Raw genomic sequence first — 21,096 nt, 5'->3', positions numbered from 1 at the left:
TATGTGTTCTTGCTCATATGCTGAATCGGGATCCGGTGACCACTTAAAATATTGAATTCATTAAGAAAAAATTTTCACGGCAATAACATTTCATTTCATTCTTATTTTCTACGGACGGATTTTGAGAAATAGCAATTTAAAATACAAAAAACAAGTGCATTTTTCACTGCTTTTAATTGGTTGTATCTGTAAAGGTATGAGGCTACATAACAGTTTACATTTTTCGATATTCAGATAGTCAATATATATGTTCCTGATCAAAGGTACCAGGATTATAATGTAATACGCCAGACGCGCGTTTCGTCTACATAAGACTCATCAGTGACGCTCAGATCAAAATAGTTATAAAGCCAAACAAGTACAAAGTTGAAGAGCATCGAGGACCCAAAATTCCAAAAAGTCACAGTGTGCCAAATACGGCTAATTAAGGTAATCTATTCCTGGGATAAGAAAATCCTTAGTTTTTCGAAAAATTCAAAGTTTTGTCGGAGCGTCTTTTTACCAAAAAAATATAGAATATATATGTAAATGCTCAGTTCAACGATTTCTAAATGCATACAAAATTTGGTAAAAATCCGAAATATTGTTAAATGATTGAAGAAGATACACACACAACATAAGATTCCAAAAACAGTCATCGAGCTTGAACTTTTAATTGACAATTAAAAAGACACACTTATAATATGTTATAAGTCAACTCAAATATTACTGTCCTACAACAACTTTAGATATCTTTTTGAAGTTTTATATATAACTCTATAAACGGAGAAAACTTTGATGTACACACATTCGCCAATTGTTTGAACAACTCTAGATATCAGCTTAACAAATTACTTCATTAATCACTTTAATAAATAATTACGTAATGTATCTAAACATTTTCAAAAATGAATTAAAATTACAAAAAAGATTAAAATGTATTTAAAATATAAATGTCACAAAAATAAATATATTATGGTTTTAATAGCTACCTAGTGGTTTTCGGTATGATCCCAATTTATATTGGCCATTCAGTTGGGGACGTAGCGTTAATGAGTCGACCCTAAATAGAAAAATTAAATTTTATTTGAATAATGAATGTCAAATTATAAAAAGAATTAACAATTACACGATATTAATGTCTGAAGTATTATTATTTCGAAGTTCTGTGGTAAATTTTGGGTGTTCTGTGGTGTTTTGTGGTATTCTGTGGTGTTCTGTGGTATTCTGTGGTGTTCTGTGGTAAAAAGACGCTCCCAAGTTTTGTAACAGGAAATTTATAAAAATGACCATATAATTGATATGCATGTCATCACCGAAGTGCTGATAACTGGGCTGATGATACCCCCGGGGACGAAACGTCCACCAGCAGTCGCATCGACCCAGTGGTGTAAAAGTTATCAAAGGTACCAGGATTATAATTTAATACGCCAGACGCGCGTTTCGTCTACACAAGACTCATCAGTGACGCTCAGATCAAATTAGTAATAAAGCCAAACAAGTACAAAGTTGAGGCAGTTCAACGAGTTCTAAATGCATACAAAATGTCATCAAATTCTAAAAATTCACCAAATCTCAGCCTTAACATATGTTATTTGAAATACACATGCCGCTATGAAAGGTATTTCTTTGAACAAAAATACCGAACTCCAAGTTTAATTTCAAAATGGGAAATTCACATAATACCTGACAAAACCAATTCAAATGTTAATGATATCAGCCAACGGAGGGAATGAAAAATAACTGTCTTATTCCTGACTTGGTACAAGCATTTTTCGAAGAAAATAGTGAGTAAAACCTGGTTGTATAGCTAGCTAAACCTGCACTTGTATGACAGTTGTTTACAGTTCCTTCATATTGACAAATTGTGTGACGGCTTCGCTAACACTAACAGACATAATTGGGTTACGTGACAATAATTGGGATCAAACAGCGCCAATTGTGTCTGGTACTGAGAAGACCGTTGGAGTCAAATTCGAGATTTATGTCTAACAATGAGACGAAGGAAGCTGTGTCTGTGGTTTCTTTAATCTCTAATTCAGAAGGATATACCAATGGGACCAATTAGAACAATTTGGATTGTTAATGGAGAGAACATCATCAATATACCTATATGTGAAATTAAATGATGGCAGTGGCTATTTTGCCGGCGACGGCAATATAGAAAATATGCTATTTTGCCTGCTCTAATAAAAATTGATGAATCCTAAGTTTGTTTTTTGGATACTGTAAAATGGTATATTATTATTTCAATTTGATATATAACAACATACACAATACATAAAATACACACAACATTTTAAAACATTGCGGTGTCAAGCAAAAACATATAAATTGAACCTGTAAAAAAAAGTCACAATAAAAATACTGGATTCGTAAACAGGAATTTAAATTCACTTTAGAAACTTTAGCATATGTGCTTTCGGTTGTTGTGATTTATTTTATTTTGTAAAAGTCACTTAAACTTGTTTTGAACAAAATTAAATATAGCTTATAGTTGCTACTTTTACACCACTCAAAGATAGAAATCTGAAATAGCCTCACTATTTTATTCTCTCTTAGTTCTCAGCGATTCTAAAGCTATAAGAAAGTGTTCAGCAAATTCTGGTAATGTCGAATGATGATGCACCACAGACTTCACTTTATCATTGATATTTTTATTCTGTTGTTGGTTCGATTACATAGATTTCTTCCTTCCTTAAGTCCACCAACCCACTCATGTCTAATGGTGTGCCAGTTTTTTTTTATTAAAGTATGAAATAACTGACTTTGGTGATTCTGTACACAACCTGATATACAAATTTTGATACTAATTTTCTGTTTTGCATTAATTTATTTTCTGTAGTACTTTAAAAGTTCTTGTTTTCTCACCAATAGTTATCCCAAGTTTTTCAATTGATATTTCTCGTTTGAAATTTCTCAAGACGTGGATCAGACACAGTTGCAACCTAGCTTGAGGCATAGCCTTTCCTAATACATTTCTCTAACACATGTCTTTATCGGTCAACACCGTGAACCCCTACATTTTCCCATTTTTTTGTTTCTTGATATGAACAACTCTTTCACGAACAAAAGTGTATATTCATCTTCCTTAGTAAAAAGAAACTTTACAACTATTTCACTTTGTCCGTTACCTTCAACATTGACAATGAAATATAATGGCATTCTCAATTTTTTTGTTTTGTATGTACAGTCTTCCAATATAACTCCTGGGTAATTATTAATCAGGGTTCTCATATTTCTGTCCTGCAATCTATTCTCTTCAGTAACGTTCTTAACGATTGTATATGTACATAGCTAGCCGGCGACGGAAAAATAGTCACTGCCTTAAATGATCTTCTTGGTTTTTTTTACAGGTGTCTAAAGGAACTCCGACTCATTTGTAAAGGAGAGGCAATAATATCCGGTTTTCATTTTTTTGCTAGAGATTTAAACAAACATCTGTCTATTGATTAAAAATGGAAAAATCCTACAATTTCCAAAATTAATATCTACATACTTTCCACAATAAAGGTTCGAGCAATCCATTCTGTGGTAGTGCCTGCATTGGTATAGGAATTTCCAATTTAAAAATATTGTATTTTAGTGCATATCGGTGAGACAACAATTTCAAACAGTTGCAGGGTCAAATTAATTTCTTTATTTTGATCAGCTGCTGAAACATTTCTGCCAATTAAGTGAAGTGTAGAGTGGGATAATTAGTATGCTATTCCCAGTTGGAAATAATTGAAAATATTCATTCCATAAAGTTTTAATCAAAGGCGTTTGGTGCCTAGACCCCTTATTTTAAGCTCACCTGGCCCGAAGTGCCATGTGAATTTTTGCCATCACTTTGCGTCCGTCATCCGTAAACTTTTCTTCAAAAATCTTTTCCTCTAAAACTGCGAAATGGATTGAAACAAAAGTTTGTCTGCATCAATTATAAACTTTGTGATTTCGTCCAGGTTGACCAACCAACATTGCCACCTTGTCTGAAAATACAACACAAGGAAGGTGGGCAACTGCAGTTTTGGTTATAGCAACTAGAGAAGAACTAACTGGCTAAAAATGGTCGACACAACAAGTTCTATCTATACCCTGAATATTTTGGAAAAAATGTCCATTTGTTATGGAGTTATTGCCCCATAAATGTTTATTTTTAATCTTTTTGCATTTCCTTGCCATTGTTCCCAAAACTATAGGAGCTAGGTTACAAGTGTACATCGAAAAACTGATCAGCATGACAAGATGTATGCACCCTGAAATTGGACAAAAATATATTTACTTGTTTTTGAGTTATTGCCACTGAAATATCTATTTTTTCATGAAAAACATATAGAAGCTAGGTTAAAAGCGTAAATTGTAAAGGTCAGCACAATAAGATATATCTACATTGAAAATTGGAGAAAAATCTGTCCATCTGTTTTGGAGTTATTGCACCTGACATTTAGATTTTTAACTTTTTTGGCATTTCCTTTCCATTGTTTTAAAAACTATAGGAGCTAGGTTAAAAATGTAAACTGCAAAAACGATCAGTACAAGAAGATGTATCTACCTTAAAAATTGAAGAAAATCTGTCCACCTGTTTTGGAGTTTATCCCCCTGAAATAATATTTTCTTGCAGTTTGTAGCTGTTATCATGAAAAAATAGGAGCTAGGATAAAAGTGTAAATTTCAAAAATAATCAGCACAACAAGATCTATTAACCCTGAAAATTTGAAAAAATTAATAGACATAATTTTGAGTTATCGCCCCTGTAATATTTTTGCATTTTTTTTCTGTTTTTTTTTTTGAAGCTTAGTTAAAAATGTAACTGCAAAATTGATCAGCATGATAAGAGCTATCTACTTGGATATTTTTGACACCCTTTTTGGAGTAATTGTCCCAGAAATGTTGATTTTTGCAGGGTTTTTTTGCAGTTTTGGCTGTTATCTAAAAACCCATAGGAGCTAGGTTGAACATGTTTATTGCACAAAGAGTAACTATAGGATGTGCATATAAAGGTCCTAATTAGCAAACTGATGATTTTTTCACCAGGTGGGGGATACAGTCACATGTATACCTCTTGTTTTCTTTTCCCTCTTTTTTGGTGTTTTTTTTTCAAGTAAATATTGATTTATTTTTAAACTAATCTTCAATTAGTTAATGTGTTCTTGCTCTTATCCATACCATAGGCGGATCCAGGGGGCCCCCCCTTTTGTGGGAAAAATTTGGTTGATTATATAGGGAATCACTGAAGCATGACTGAAGTGGGCCCCCCCTTAGGTCAGTCAGCGGGCCCCCCCCCCCCCCTTTATGAAAAGTTCTGGATCCGCCACTGCATACAATATTGCAATAACAGTAGTTTATATATTTTGCCCCTCTATTCTTGTAGATTAGGTTTTTAGGTTACTTAAAAGTAATATGTAAAATATTTATGATTTGTACAATCATTTGCAGGTACATTTGTTGGTTTAGTGGTTACTGATATTTTTTTGATGGTTTAATTTTTGTGATAGGGTAATTTTAGAGGTATCTTAAGGGTAAAACATCAGAGTGAGTTCACATTATTTGGTATATCTTCACCTTTAAATTTCATGGTTAGAAAAGTTTTTAATTACTGTATAGGTTAAGTCTATTTGGTTCAGTTTCATTACAACAAACATGACTGATGATGGGTTCACCTGACTTTCACATCATTTCATCAATTACTAATTAACTTAGATCTAAAATTTTAATCTAATATTATTATACTGTCCCTTTTAAGGGTTAACCTTGATCTAACACATGATTTGTACTGATTGAAGTCAAGTATGCACACCAGATATTAGTAAATAAATTAATTCTTTTGTTTATTTTAATATGTTAAAAAATAAAGCTAGACTAACATTTCTTTTGGAATGATCTGTCTAACTGTAGCATCTAAGGTTTTACCCTATGAAGCAAAAAATACAAAGAACTAAGGGATTAGGCAAAACCTCTTTGCAGTCTGGGCAACAACTGTCTTGTTTGTCAGATCTGACAATTTACAGATCGAGTCCTATTCCCTATTCATGTATTGTTTTTCTTAAATTGTTTAACATTTCACAGCGGTATAACATGTTACTTTAATCATTCTTCCCTTAGATTATTTATTTTGTATTTACATTGTATCATAGATCAAATTTATTTTTTCAGTGTATGTTAACTGGTGTTAATATGTCTTTTGATTGAGTTAAGCCATTTCAATTGATATTTTATAGTGTGTCTTTCTATGTTGTGATGTTACACTATTGTTTCAGATAAGGGTGAAGGCTTGGTACCGTTAAAACGTTTAAACCCGCTGCAATTGTTTGCACCTACCCTAGTCAGGAATCTGATGTTCAGTAGTTGTCGTTTGTTGATGTGGTTCATAAGTGTTTCTTGTTTCTCGTTTTTTATGTAGATTAGACCGTTGGTTTTCCCGTTTGAATGGTTTTACACTAGTAATTTTTGGGGCCCTTTATAGCTTGCTGTTCGGTGTGAGCCAAGGCTCCGTATTGAAGACTGTACTTTGACCTATAATGGTTTACCTTTATAAATTTTGACTTGGATGGTGAGTTGTCTCATTGGCACTCATACCACATCTTCTTATATCTATTGTATGATTTTTGTCTGGATTTACATATAGATGATGCATGCATAACAGGGAATGCCTACTCTGTTGACACATCTGGTACATGTATAACAGGGAATGCCTACTCTGTTGACACATCTGGTACATGTATAACAGGGAATGCCTACTCTGTTGACACATCTGGTACATGTATAACAGGGAATGCCTACTCTGTTGACACATCTGGTACATGTATAACAGGGAATGCCTTCTCTATTGACACATCTGATACATGTATAACAGGGAATGCCTACTCTGTTGACACATCAGGTACATGTATAACATTGAATGCCTACTCTGTTGACACATCCGGTACATGTATAACAGGGAATGCCTACTCTGTTGACACATCTGGTACATGTATCCCTGTTTTTTATAGTTCTTTCCTGAGCTTTTTTTTTCTTGGTTGCTTTTAGATGCAAGTCTTGAACTTGCAGTAAGGTGTAGTGAGAGTTTTTGCTCCAAGTTGTTGAAAGCCTTACAGTGACTTTGAGATGAAGATCATCATTAATAGCACTGTTACTTTTCTTTGGTCATGTGCTCTTTGTGATTTGTCATGAATTGATACACTGTAAGCTTTCATTTCCATTACAAATTTAGAATGTTGGTAAACTACTGTTACATTTTATTCACTCATCAATACATCATGGCCTGTTGTGTTTTATTCACTCATCAATACATCATGGCCTGTTGTGTTTTCTTGAGATGTGATGACAATGATGCATGGGGCTTTTGATGATGGTGATGGATGACTGCATGATTAATGTCCAGTGGCAAATTAAATGCATATTCAGGACGAGAACATGTAAATGCAATGTGAATATGAATTATGAACCTTGTTTGGTACTAGACAGACACACAATGCCATATTTTTTAAGGGTCTAGTTCACAAGGTAACAGTCCGCAAGAAGACATATGACCCTACACCGAACACTATTCTGACTTTGTGTCAACCAGTCTATGCTCTCACTCCTTAAATGCTGCATGCTTGGCAGAGAAGTAGCAAATACCAATTTTAACATCTTTGGTTTGACCTCCCTTTTGAAACCAATTTAATAAACAATATAAAATGTTCAATAAAATGCTTTATTAAATATCTAATAAAAATCAAATTTAGAATAATAATCACTGTACATGTTATACACACTTATCTTCACACATGACTAGAAATAATTACTTTCAATCATTCATAAACTTGAGATCAATGTTCTCACACATGTCATTCATACCATTATTTGTGAAGAGAAAATTTGTGTATTTTTAGCTATAAATGTTTGTAATTTTGTGGAACATTGTTTTGACTGAACATTTAAACAAGCTCCTCCTGAACTGTTACTGTAAAGTTGGAAATTTTCATGAGAAGTTTATTTTTGCTAATTTTGTTTTTAAGATGAAATCATGAAAATATCCCCTTGCATAAATTTGGTCTTAACAGAAGATCAGAATTGCAGAACAAACCTTACCCACAGGTTAGGATCTAGAAGTTGTCAAATTAAAACTTGTCAAAAATAAACCATTTTACAGTATCAGCTCCTACAAACAGTAGGTTTATTTTTTCATCCTTTAAGACTGTTCAACCTATGGAAAATTTGTAAACTCTTATATAACTCAATCATAATACATTCTTGCATTCATTATATCTGGTATTATAAAAAATTATAAATACATAAAAACACAAGGCTGCTACAAATTAAACACATGACATCATCTAAAAACTGAATATTGTATAGTAAACACTTTAATGGCATTCATTTTTGCTATTATTATCTCAGCAAAATAATTACTGTTTTAAGGAGTATTTATTCTATCTGACGAGGTAGATGATACTGAATGGCTTTTATTAACTACAGTTATTCAAAATGGTCAATGTATTTCCTCCAAGACCTGACTTTTTTTTTAAATTTGAAGTTTACAATTTATTCAACCCTAGGGACACTTAAAATCTAATTCAATGTAAACTTTATTTTATATCTCCAACAATAGCATTCCATGTTAAGATGTAATGCCCAAAACAAAAATAACGGTATATAATTGAATGGGCAGCATCATATTTAGTTAGAATTACTGTATTCAAATTCATGTCACATTCAAATATAACTTTTACAAAAACATTGCATACATATGTGCTCCTAAATTATGGGAAAACTGCAACTTAGAGAAATACATAATTTTATGTAAAACAATTTGTATACAACATTGAGGTAAACAAATACGAGATTCATTAATTTGTCTCCATTTTGATTCATGCTTACAATACTGGCCAACTTTAAAATAAACAATATAAATGCTTCAACTTTCTCACTTTGGAAATGCAAATATCACATTTTCATAAAAGTGATAGAGAAAATTTTAATATCATTTTGGTCACTAATAATTTTCATTCTTCTTTATTCAATTATTCCATCCCGTGTATATCCATCCATCCATTCACTATTATCGTAAACATGGATGGAAAATAATTAAAATGTTACAAAAATCTAAATTTGCTGCCTATGTAAAACAAAGTGCAGTTAAATATTCAAATAATGATGTTTGTAAATCCTGACATTCAACAGATCATTCGTGTGTGATATTTACCAGATCATTTGTGTGTATTTTACATTTACCAATCATACAGACTATATGGTACAACTATAAATTAATTTTAACCTCTAATATAACTTTAATTCAAAACTGAGTCATTAAAAAATCAGGTTTTAGAATCATTTCTAAAATATTTTTAATCTGTATTTTGATATTGTTTATGTTTAAACTATTGGATATTAAATTAACCAGTCAGTGCAAATACTTTTAACTGAAGTCTTTTGGGAAGTCTGTTTTTGGTACTTTTTCCATATGAAGTATATTTTAATATAATGCTAAATACATTCATTGGCAGTGTTATAGCTACATGTACTAAGTATAAATAAAGGGACTTAATTTACAGACACATGAACAGAATATACCACAAAAATATCACCTTTAATATAATGTTCTTTATGTACATCTAAAGAAACAAATATTCTTTTTTTTCAATATAACTTAACACTTCAAAACATATTTAAGAAAGATAAAGCAATATTTGTATGGGTAATAATATTATAATATAGTCATAGTGACTTAATTAGAATAAAACCATATGTGAGTTTTATTTCATAAGATATATGATGATGAATATTAGAATGGATTTTCTGAAATGGCTCTAAGCTCAACAGAGCTGAACAATAAAATACAGATAGCAATAACTTTACTTGTAGAAAATTGACAATAGCAAGCAATTGCCCGACATTTGCAGAAAATTTTAGAATATTATGCTTAAACCTATAAAAATTTATACATATTTACATAATTTACTAAAACTATTTACATCATATTTACAAAACAATAAATAATTAAGTATATCACACAACTTTTTAAAAGAAATAACTACAATAATTTAAATAAAATAGAACCTTAGTGAGCAAGCTCATATCAACCCCATCCACAACATCAATGAAAGAGAGAAATAAAATAGAACCTTAGTGAGCAAGCTCATATCAACCCCATCCTCCCACATCAATGAAAGAGAGAAATAAAATAGAACCTTAGAGAGCAAGCTCATATCAACCCCATCCCCAAACATCAATGCAAGAGAGAAATAAAATAGAACCTTAGTGAGCAAGCTCATATCAACCCCATCATACACATCAATGAAAGAGAGAAATAAAATAGAACCCTAGTGAGCAAGCTCATATCAACCCCACCCCCCCCCCCCCCCCCCCCCACATCAATGTAAGAGAGAAATAAAATAGAACCTTAGAGAGCAAGCTCATATCAACCCCATCCTACACATCAATGAAAGAGAGAAATAAAATAGAACCTTAGAGAGCAAGCTCATATCAACCCCATCCTACACATCAATGAAAGAGAGAAATAAAATAGAACCTTAGTGAGCAAGCTCATATCAACCCCATCCCCCCACATCATTGAAAGAGAGAAATAAAATAGAACCTTAGTGAGCAAGCTCATATCAACCCCATCCCCCCACATCAATGAAAGAGAGAAATAAAATAGAACCTTAGAGAGCAAGCTCATATCAACCCCATCCCCCAACATCAATGTAAGAGAGAAATAAAATAGAACCTTAGTGAGCAAGCTCATATCAACCCCATCCCCCACATCAATGAAAGAGAGAAATAAAATAGAACCTTAGTGAGCAAGCTCATGTCAACCCCATCCTACACATCAATTAAAGAGAGAAAAATAATAGAACCTTAGTGAGCAAGCTCATATCAACCCCCCCCCCCCCCCACATAAATGAAAGAGAGAAATAAAATAGAACCTTAGTGAGCAAGCTCATATCACCCCCCCCCCCCCCACATCAATGAAAGAGAGAAATAAAATAGAACCTTAGAGAGCAAGCTCATATCAACCCCATCCCCCAACATCAATGTAAGAGAGAAATAAAATAGAACCTTAGTGAGCAAGCTCATATCAACCCCACCCCCCCCACATCAATGAAAGAGAGAAATAAAGTAAAACCTTAGTGAGCAAGCTCATATCAACCCCATCCCTCCCCCACATCAATGAAAGAGAGAAATAAAATAGAACCTTAGAGAGCAAGCTCATATCAACCCCATCCCCCAACATCAATGCAAGAGAGAAATAAAATAGAACCTTAGCGAGCAAGTTCATATCAACCCCATCCCCCCACATCAATGAAAGAGAGTTAACCTACTAAAAAAAAGATTCGGCTATCCAGGTGATGTTCATCCTGGTATACTTTATTCAAATTTGAAGAGGATCCAAAATGTATTAAGAAGATATCAAGGCAATAAAAAAGTAATTATAGACTAACAGGACAATAACATTATAACCTCTGCAACTTTCTTGCATGGGTCAATTAATTCTTAGTAGTTCAAAATACAGTTATCAGAAGCACCTGCTTCAATTTTTGAATAAGAAATTGAAAGCTTATGAAGAGGACAATTAAAGACGACCATTTGGAAAGGTAAGATATGTGGTGGATGGAAATTAGAAAATAATCCCATGAAATATAATAAGTAATAACTAATATATCATATGAACTGCACTGGTTCTACTGTCAATCTTCTTGACAGCTATTGGAAGATGTTTCATGGTGAACAGATGAGCAATCACCTTGAAGCAAACTCTCTGGTATACAGTAGTAACTGATTCATATGTCTAGAATATACAATTCATGATATGTGGTTAACAAAGTTAAAAGATATTTCTTTAGAAGCCTGAAATTAAATTTACTACATTTTGCTGGAATAAATAACCGAACCTCTTTGTAGCGGTCCCTATAAATTTCCTTTTTAACTCTGATGAATAAATTTGGTAATTAAATCAAGTAAAATTTATAATCAAATGTCAAACTTGGAAGTCTGATATACAAGAGAAATATAAGATCAATGATTTCTACATTAAAGCTTGTAATCAAATACACTGATGTTTTGATTGTCAAGTTATACTGAAAAAGCAATTTCCATTTTCAAAACTGACTTCTAACATTAACTGTTAAAATAACTGGCAATAATATACCTTATTTACAGACTTTTTCTCAGATCAAACCTTAATTCAACTCTTTTCATTAGTTCTTCAATGGAGTTAAAAAATATTCTAAAACATAACATTTCTAAAGTATCAACAAAAAAATATATATACAACTTTCTATAAATACATAGCTTGTCTTCTAAATGAATGGAATGAACACTAACCAATAACAAAACTGGGTAAAACAAAAAATAGTCCAACAACAAAATTATGAGTATTTGGTGCAGTTACCGGTTACTTTTGACTTAGTTATTTATATGTGTTCTTCAATTTTGTTTCTTATATATATTGCACCACATGTAAAAAAAAATATGTTCAAATCTTTTATCTGTTTCTTTTAATATGAAATATAAAATAAAAGAATGCTGTGTTCCTAACAATCAAAAAGATCTAAAGATTTTCTATTTCATTTGAAATTTAAATGTATACATAAACCTTATAGCTAAAACAAATTTTAGATGAAGGGTCTAAACCAAAACACTAACAATTATATTTAAAAAAAACTGACGTCTTCCAATATTTGGTTCTTTAAAACTTTTTGAAGAATTGCATGTTTTATTGGTGAAATACAAACATGATGAAAAATGAAAAAGTTACAAAAATGGGCCATAAAAATATACAAAATAAAATACAGACTCAAAACAAATTTATAATAAATATAAAAGACATTTTAATTACAAAATTTAAATAATATCAATGTTTGTTATATAGCACCATTTTAATATCTGTGGATTTCATCACTACACTGCTCCTGTAAATACTGTCTTTGTTCCTCACACAAATCATCCCTTGAAAGACAGCAATGTTAAAAAAAAATTGCACTTTTTCAATTTTTTAGTCCTTTACTGCTCTATAAATTAGAATAGTTTTTACTGAAACTTTCTTGTCATTTTGTTTTCTTTCTATAGATATATCATCAAGATATATTCAATGACGGTGAAATAAACTCCACAAAATCCAATAACCTTTTAGGACTATTTGCACTGCCAGCAAACCATCTTATTGATTACTTAGTATTTTTATACTGAGTATCATATTGGTTTTCTGAGATTTCTTCCTTTGGACGGAAAATCTTTATAGCAGTGATACTGTTATATAAATATTAGAATGGAAATATATACATGAGAAATGAGATATATACACGTCGTGGAGTGAGAATTCTTCCATGAGTATTGCTGAATGTGTATCATCTTCTAAATTCCTGAAATAGAAAAGAATTGTCTGAGTAAAATTATAAGTTAAATGTGGTAACTTTAATAAATGATTTATAAATCATAAAGTTATAATTCCTTGAGAAATACTAGACAACAGTTGCTTGCATTGAAATTCATAATAAAAAAAGCAAGAAACAAAAGGTAAGTTTCAACACTATAACACAATAATTACACAATATTTTTATGAAAAACCCTTTCTAAAAATGGTTCTCCATTTCCAATTTCTCTTCATATTGAATTCATCAACAATTAAATGAGGATATTTTTATGTCCCAACCGTGGTGGAAGGGGCATTAAGTTTTACCCTTGTCTGTCTGTACATCCATCCGTCTGTCCGTCCCAAATTAGTTTCCATTCTTGAACTTTAGTTTGCCTCAACCAAATATTATAAAACCCATACACAATGCTTATTACCACCAAACACAGATCAAGTTTGAATTTGGGTGGTGTCACTTTCACTGTTCTCTTGTTATGTCTCTTTATAAATGGAAAATTACTAAATTTGCTGTTTCCACACTATAACTTTAGTTTGCCTCAACCAATGTTAAAAAAATTATACACAATGCTTATTACCATGCCAAACACAGATCAAGTTGAATTTTGGCGGGGTTACTTTTGCCATTCTTAAGTTACCGGTATGTCCCTTTGTAAATTGAAAAATTGCATAATTTGCTGTATATTTTCAAGCAGGGCATCTGTTAAAGGCTCATAATTTCTTATATTACTGTGGAAAGATTTCATCTAAGGTTATACAATATAAAACTTTTTTCTTCAATGAGGGGAAGTCATTTTCCAACGTTTTTCTTAACGAGTGTTTTGTTTTTATTGTTGATTGATTAACGATAATACAGAAGCAGGATTAATGAAAGAGTGCTCTTACCTCCATCATCAATGTCGTACATCCAATTGAAGACCAAAGCTTACATCTGGTGAGCATGTTCCACAATGTCCACCACAAACCCCTTGTACAACTTCTCTATCCTACAATAGTCAATTGTCTTTTTTAGTATACTCATTTTCACTTTTTCAAATCATCCATTTAAAATTACCACAACACAATGGTTGTTAATTGTTTGATAACAAGTTTAATACCTTCAGCTTAAGTCTTCTTATTATATTGTTTTCATAGCAAATACTTTCTGAATATTTATATCTTGTGTGTAATTTCAAACCAGCATCAGCTTTTTGTGGTTTTCAAGATGCCAGCAACAAAACTTTTAGTTTCATGTGTTATTAAGCCAATGAAACTGATGTAAAACAGAATAGTATAAATTTTTATGAGTTGGATTTAAGTTACATTTTCAGAAGTGGAGCAGAAGTCATCTATCCAAAGAGTTAGGTTAAATGGGACAGACTAAGACTCTACTCTAGAATACCACAGTTTAGTCCATTTTATTGAAGTTAATAAAAATACAGTAGAAGTCTAATCTGAAGTTTCAAAGTTTACCTTGTTTTGATGTACATATTTCATATTTCTATGGTTGATTTTTTTTTAAGAGTTTTGTCCATTTTTGATTACTGTTATCTGTTGTCAGAATTTGATCACTAATTTTTCAAATGTAGTTTGGATGTATTTTTCTTGCTCATAACCTATTCCCCTATACTTACATTGAGTATTTGTATAGATTTTGAGGTATGTTTTCCATATGACTTCCATGTGGTATTTTTAGACACCAGCAAACCAGTACCAGATAAGTTGATACTGAATCTACCCTGAAATGATAAGACTTGGGTGTTACACATTTACTAGCAAATAAAATGTCACAATCAAAATTTAAACATTTCTATAAAGAAAGGCAACAGTAGTATACCGCTGTTCAAAAGTCATAAATTGATTGAGAGAAAACAAATCCGCACTACCTTCTATAGTAAAAAAAATGTGTTGGTCTTTGTTAGAGTGTTGCCAGCTGTCTCCAAATAATATAAGCATTATATTTTTTGCTCTCCTTCAGTACTATATATTTTGTTGATCTCAAGTGACAAAACTTATGACCAGCTCAGACTTGGGAAAGAAAGAGAAGATTTAGAATATACGGACGTAAATATACGGACGTAATGACTATGTGCTTGGTTAATTACCTAAGCAAAGAACCTTCTCGTCTTACTACAAAAAAGCATTATATGATATACACACTCATAAAAAGGGGAAATATCTATCATTTAGTGAGTAGATTCTTAAACGACAGTAACTGGTCCTTGTAACCATTAAATTTCAAGACAAAATTGACACACTGGTATAATGATTTTCTTCGTTTATAAGATGATTTAAAGATTGAGTGCGTGGTGTTAAACCTAACTTTTGGTAACCCTTTTTATGGTAAAAGAATATTTTCAACAGGAGTTCCTGTAAAAAAATATTTGAGAAAAACTATGAATTTCTGACGGTAACTGGTACCAGAATATATAGATTGGTTGATTCTGATGCTATAAATTTAAGGAACTAGATGCTATTTCTAAATTTCATCTATGACAAGAAATAATTTGAAATTTTTTGAAGAGAACTGAGATACATTATTTGTTTCAGTAATATTGTCGAAAAAATGCAAGTTAAATAAAAAAAGTAAAGCTTAATGTTATCATTTTCAATGTATCTGTATTTACCTGTGGGCAATGATTCTTGGAACTATAACAGTCACCAGCAGATGCAAAAGGAATGTATTTTCCACTATGGGATGTGGCAAATGATGTATCTGTGGCTGCAATATACAATGTTTATCAATAATCATATGAAGTTAGGTTTCTCTTTCAAATACCTACCTAGTCCATTTACAGTTTTTTTTTAAAGAAAGTTAGAAAAAATATGTTACATCTTAGTACTAAATTTCATATAAATGAAATATATATAGGTATGCTGTATTGGAAAAAAATACAATTGTACAAGTCAAGATAATATGGTCCAGTATCAATGTTCAACCCCATTTCACAATGCACAGGATTTTCATACAAATACAACAATTGGAAAAAGATGCATAATGTATCAGAAAGACATTTGTTTTGAAACTGAGATGAACTTCTAAGAGAGTCTGCCATCTTTGAAAAGTGTGGTCAATGATTTGACAAATTCTACAACTGAGTATTCAAATTACATGTTTCTGTCAAGCTATATTTATTCTGACCATTTCTATGTAGTAGATTTTATAACGAAAACACATGTTTATAATAATAGAACATTATATATATTATTTAGTACTTACTGTTGACTATCATTGTCTTGAGATCTAGGCGAAGTTTACTATATGATGTAAATCCTGCTAATCGGTAAGGTGAAATCCGGAATTTGGAACTATCATTTTCTATTCTTGATCCATTATTTGGACATGTCCTTGACCTTTTCAACCTAGAAAAATTTACATTTAGAGAATAATTAGTTAAACTAGTGATGATAAAGTGACTGTCAAGTTGGAAAAAAAAAACAAAAATAGTACTAGTGGCCTCTCCCACCCACCTGCCTCCCTAACCCAAATCAATAACCAAATATTAATCAGATAAACCCAGTTAACAATCAAATAAAGAACTGAATAATAATCCATGACAGTTTTAAAAAAAAAGTTGCTTCCTTGTCTTAAATAATGGAATAGAATAGTTTTAAAGTTAGGTAATTAGAAAAACTTTTTAGACTCAAGGTATCGGGTATCAAAAATCTTACCTCATATCATAAATTTCAGCATAGTTATCACTAGCTCCAGCAGGTAATGTTATATACTCTTCAGGTTTATTGCTTTTCATATTTTTACAGAAAACCTGAAAAATAAAATATTGAGTTATCCCTCTTTGTTCAAAGGACTGACACATGAGAGCACATCCAATATATATCTTTGGAAATAAAGATTGGTTAACAGAATGACAGTAGCTTAGCATAACATGCATATTCAGGACAAGGACATTTAGATGATATGATTACATGATACTTGGAACTGACATGCTGACATGCTGAGCTACTAAAAGAGAACAGAGGTGTCAATTGATATGATATTTATCAAAATTGAAATGTAATTGTTATGTGACTGAAATAGATCAATCTTACCTGCAATATTCTTCCTTTCACCAATATACTGTACATATCATCATGTCTTATTGATGTTTTATCTTTCAACTCTAAACAGGACTTAGCATAACCTGAAAATATTAAATTCATGATACAATAAATTATAAACACATGTCTGCATAGAAATTTTAAAAACATTGTACTTTAGTCACCAACATATGTAGACCTAAAGTAAATACATTTGAGTTACTGGTAACCTACTTGGCCCTAATCTCCTACTTGGACCCTAATCTTCCAATTTTTCCCTACCCTAAATATTTTAGTTCTTTTTTCAACTTAATATTAAGGCCTGAAGACCTTCCTTATTAAGAAGATATTTAAGTATTCCCCAAAAAGTTGATTGATTGATTGATTGGTATTGAACACCACTTTCAGCACTATTGTGCTATTTCATGGTGGTCAGTTTTTATTGGTGGAGGAAGCCGGAGAGGCCAGAGAGAACCACGACCTTAGGTAGGAAAACTGAATTTCCTAGTCAACTAAGATTGGAGTCAAGCGCACCTGCCATGTACCTGCTGGATTCGAACTCGCAACCTCAGTGTCGACAGGCTAGTGATACAGTATTTAGACTACTTAGACAACTCGGCCACTAAGGTTCTCCAAAAAATCGAAACATTTTACCTACCTACATAACAAAGGCTTGCATCTGTGTACATTTAATAATTTTATCTATATATATATATGTTCTCGAAAAGAACTGAACAAAATCTTAATGCTAATATGTTTGTATAGGTAGCATTCAATTTTTCTAGTGAGACAAGTTATACATACATGGACCACTATAACAATTTTGTCTTGACTCAGGCTTTAGATCTCTACGACATCGTTTTCTTGATCTCCTTCTTCCTTGTTTGTCAACACATATAACTAATCTCATTTCTTTCCCCCATCCACAACGTGAGGAACACTGTAATAAGAAATACATATACTTACATTCTAATATGTGTTTTAAAAAGTTTACAAATTTTGTACATACAGATTAATTTGTTGAATAAAACATATAAGAGATAAACAACAAATATTTAAGGCTGAAATCACTTATTTATGTCATTATTGATAACCAATTTCAAATAAGTTATCATTCAAATGTGCTGACAATCCAATGTTATTATTAAGTAGAATTGACATTGTTGTTTTTAAAATTTACCCCAGAACAGTTAACCAGTGGTTACAGGTGTTATATCAAATATTGGTAATCTAATATAAAGTAGATTAATTGGGAATATTTTCTCATTAAAAAGTACATTTTATTTACAAACAACTATCTTTTAAAGTTCAATGTATTATATATAATTAAATAATATGGGCTGATTAAAATTACATTCACCCTTTCAGTAACCTATCACTTAAGCTTATTTATAATTAAGCCCCTTACTGCTAAAAGAACTAGCAAATCCAGCACATTGCTGATTTAACTGAGACAATGTAATCATTACCAATAATATGCCGAATAATCTTTGATCTTATTTTGAATTTCACAATGACTTAACAACTATAGGTGCCAAAAATGTAACATTTAAAAACCACACTGTAATAAGATTTGAAGACATAAGTTTTAGAAATCAAAAGTTAATAAAATGGCTAGTGGCAATGATTACTGTTTAAAATTCCTGATCTAATATCTACATTTATCTAACTAAAACTAAAGTCAACATTAAGTTATCTCCCTTTCACTGTAAATAGCTATTTATACTTACAATAGAGTTGCTAATAGACTAATAATAATTCTATAACAAAAATATTAAATCTTCTGAAAGATGGCATTCAAAAAAGTTAGTGGGTATTCAGCATTTCTACAAGGAATTCCTGCATATATGCTATCCTTTATATGTTTGTCTTAAACATTTAAATGAACAATCTGAAAATTAAAACCTCTCTCATCTTATCATAAAAAATGTTAGTTCCACAACTTGCATAGGCAATTAATTGTAATTTTATATTATAAGCTCCTGTTAAGAATTACTAAATAAAACTTTGTTTTTTTGGCTGCTTACCTTTCCCCATGCTCCTACAACCCATCGATAACCATCACAATTGCCTAAGTTACATTTTTGAACTCGCTGTGGCTCTTCCTCCTTTCTACAGCCATATGGTACTTCTCCAGGTAAAATCCAGCCTTCTTTAGTCACAGCCTGACAAACAACCTGTCTTTGTTGTGCACCTTCATCACAGGTTTTGTCACACTTTAAGAAAAAAATCATAACTTGTTAAATTATCAAATAGTACTTCCACAAATGACACCTTATCCCCTTGCCATTTTTACATACATCAGTTTGACTGAATTTGGACCCTAGTACATGTAAGGCCTAGTCAAAGTAATTGAAGGTGTCCAACAAGATTACTAATAGATCTGTGAGTATATATAGAAATGAAAAAAATAAGGATACTCATGCTTGTTTTCACACAAGAAAACTATTTGCTCACTTTTTTCAATTGGTAATACAGTGGAATCCCCTTTCAAAGATACAGATTCAAATAAAAGAACAGAGTTCCAATGTCCCCCATTTTGCACATATCTTATCTATCCAAGGAACAAGGGCAATAACTAAAAAAAGCACTTTTTGTTGTTCTTTAATACTTTTTATTAATATCTTAAAGAAATGAAGGCTTCAGAGCAAATGCAATGTGATTTCCATTAAAATTAATGTTTCCAAGGTGCATAAATATTTGATAAGAACATATATTCGAAAGTGTCAAAGACATTGCCGATATAAACCTATGATATAAGTTTCAAAAATTCTGGCAAGAATTGAACATATGAGAGTGCTAACAATGTAATTTTCCATATAATCAATATTTCCAAGGGCCATATATTAAACTCTTTTAAAAAAGTCGATCGTCACCATTATAGAACTTGTCCGAGATATTGCTGATATTAACCTATAGTATAAGTTTTATAAAAATCTGGCAAGAATTGTTCCTGTGGGAGCGCTAACAAGACACACGGACGGACGGACACACACACACACGGATGGACACCCTTTATTTCTATGTCCCCTGCAAAAGCGTGCGCGGGGGACAATAAAAGTGTAAAAAAAATATTTATACTAATCCCTGCATTTGAAGATAAATTAATATATTATGGCAATGTTAGTAAGATCTTAGAAAATATTTTGGTTACTTGTTCATGCTTTTTCAGGGATAATACCTGTAAGTGTTATGTTTTAGTCAATAAAGGGGAGGTATTCACTGAAGTTATATCATTCAGCAATGAAGTAGCCCAAATTAGAGTTATATCATTAGGTTAGATTTTTACCGTAACATGTAAATCAGTGGAATACGCTAGCCGAGGGGGATCAAGAATTAAGCTTTGGAAATGGAAAGTTATTTCATTAGATTTTCTCAACTTGTTTGGTAAATATGATCAAAATCACTGATGAAAGTCTAGCCTTGATCTCTCAGACAAGCTCATATTCTAGAATATTTTCTCTTTGGTCTAAACAGACTTTAACATATGCTGAGCATGTTTTTTGCTCTTCAATGCTTAAAGCTTCATTCTTAAGTGAAAAATAAAAAATCTTTATTTGTTTACAGGTAACAATTTCTTGAAAATCCAATGGGAAATTCTAACAGGACGCTGGAGAAAAAAGTTTTAAAATGAATTGCATTGTATACTTAGAAATTTATCATTGTCAACATTTTTCTACCTACTTATCAATAGTACATGTACTATCAAATTACCCTGAATTTCTTTTTTAAATATTGAAGATTTTAAAAAAAATAACTACATT

General features: G+C 31.6%; 1 protein-coding gene across 15 annotated transcripts in view; it reads right to left on the bottom strand.

Moving 5' to 3' along the window:
• Window positions 1-7,643: 7,643 nt before the first annotated feature.
• LOC127731029 (A disintegrin and metalloproteinase with thrombospondin motifs 9-like) overlaps window positions 7,644-21,096 on the bottom strand; it is a 120,292-nt gene continuing 106,839 nt past the window's right edge. For 2 of the 15 annotated variants that reach the window (XM_052239794.1, XM_052239908.1), the window contains 12 exons: window positions 19,360-19,548; window positions 18,137-18,272; window positions 17,345-17,436; window positions 16,967-17,061; window positions 16,515-16,657; window positions 15,922-16,016; window positions 14,929-15,033; window positions 14,201-14,301; window positions 11,141-13,307; window positions 10,541-10,672; window positions 10,345-10,474; window positions 7,644-10,199 (listed from right to left, as the gene is read on the bottom strand). In XM_052239794.1, coding sequence (XP_052095754.1) covers window positions 14,209-14,301; window positions 14,929-15,033; window positions 15,922-16,016; window positions 16,515-16,657; window positions 16,967-17,061; window positions 17,345-17,436; window positions 18,137-18,272; window positions 19,360-19,548 — 948 coding nt within the window. In that variant the 3' untranslated portion in view covers window positions 7,644-10,199; window positions 10,345-10,474; window positions 10,541-10,672; window positions 11,141-13,307; window positions 14,201-14,208. The remainder of the gene's footprint in view (window positions 10,200-10,344; window positions 10,475-10,540; window positions 10,673-11,140; window positions 13,308-14,200; window positions 14,302-14,928; window positions 15,034-15,921; window positions 16,017-16,514; window positions 16,658-16,966; window positions 17,062-17,344; window positions 17,437-18,136; window positions 18,273-19,359; window positions 19,549-21,096) is intronic. The other 13 variants (XM_052239854.1, XM_052239833.1, XM_052239824.1 and 10 more) reach the window with 13 other exon arrangements.

This window comes from Mytilus californianus, unplaced genomic scaffold, assembly GCF_021869535.1.
Source record: "Mytilus californianus isolate M0D057914Y unplaced genomic scaffold, xbMytCali1.0.p SCAF_1, whole genome shotgun sequence".
NCBI lineage: Eukaryota > Metazoa > Mollusca > Bivalvia > Mytilida > Mytilidae > Mytilus > Mytilus californianus.
This window is presented reverse-complemented; position numbering and strand designations above follow the sequence as displayed.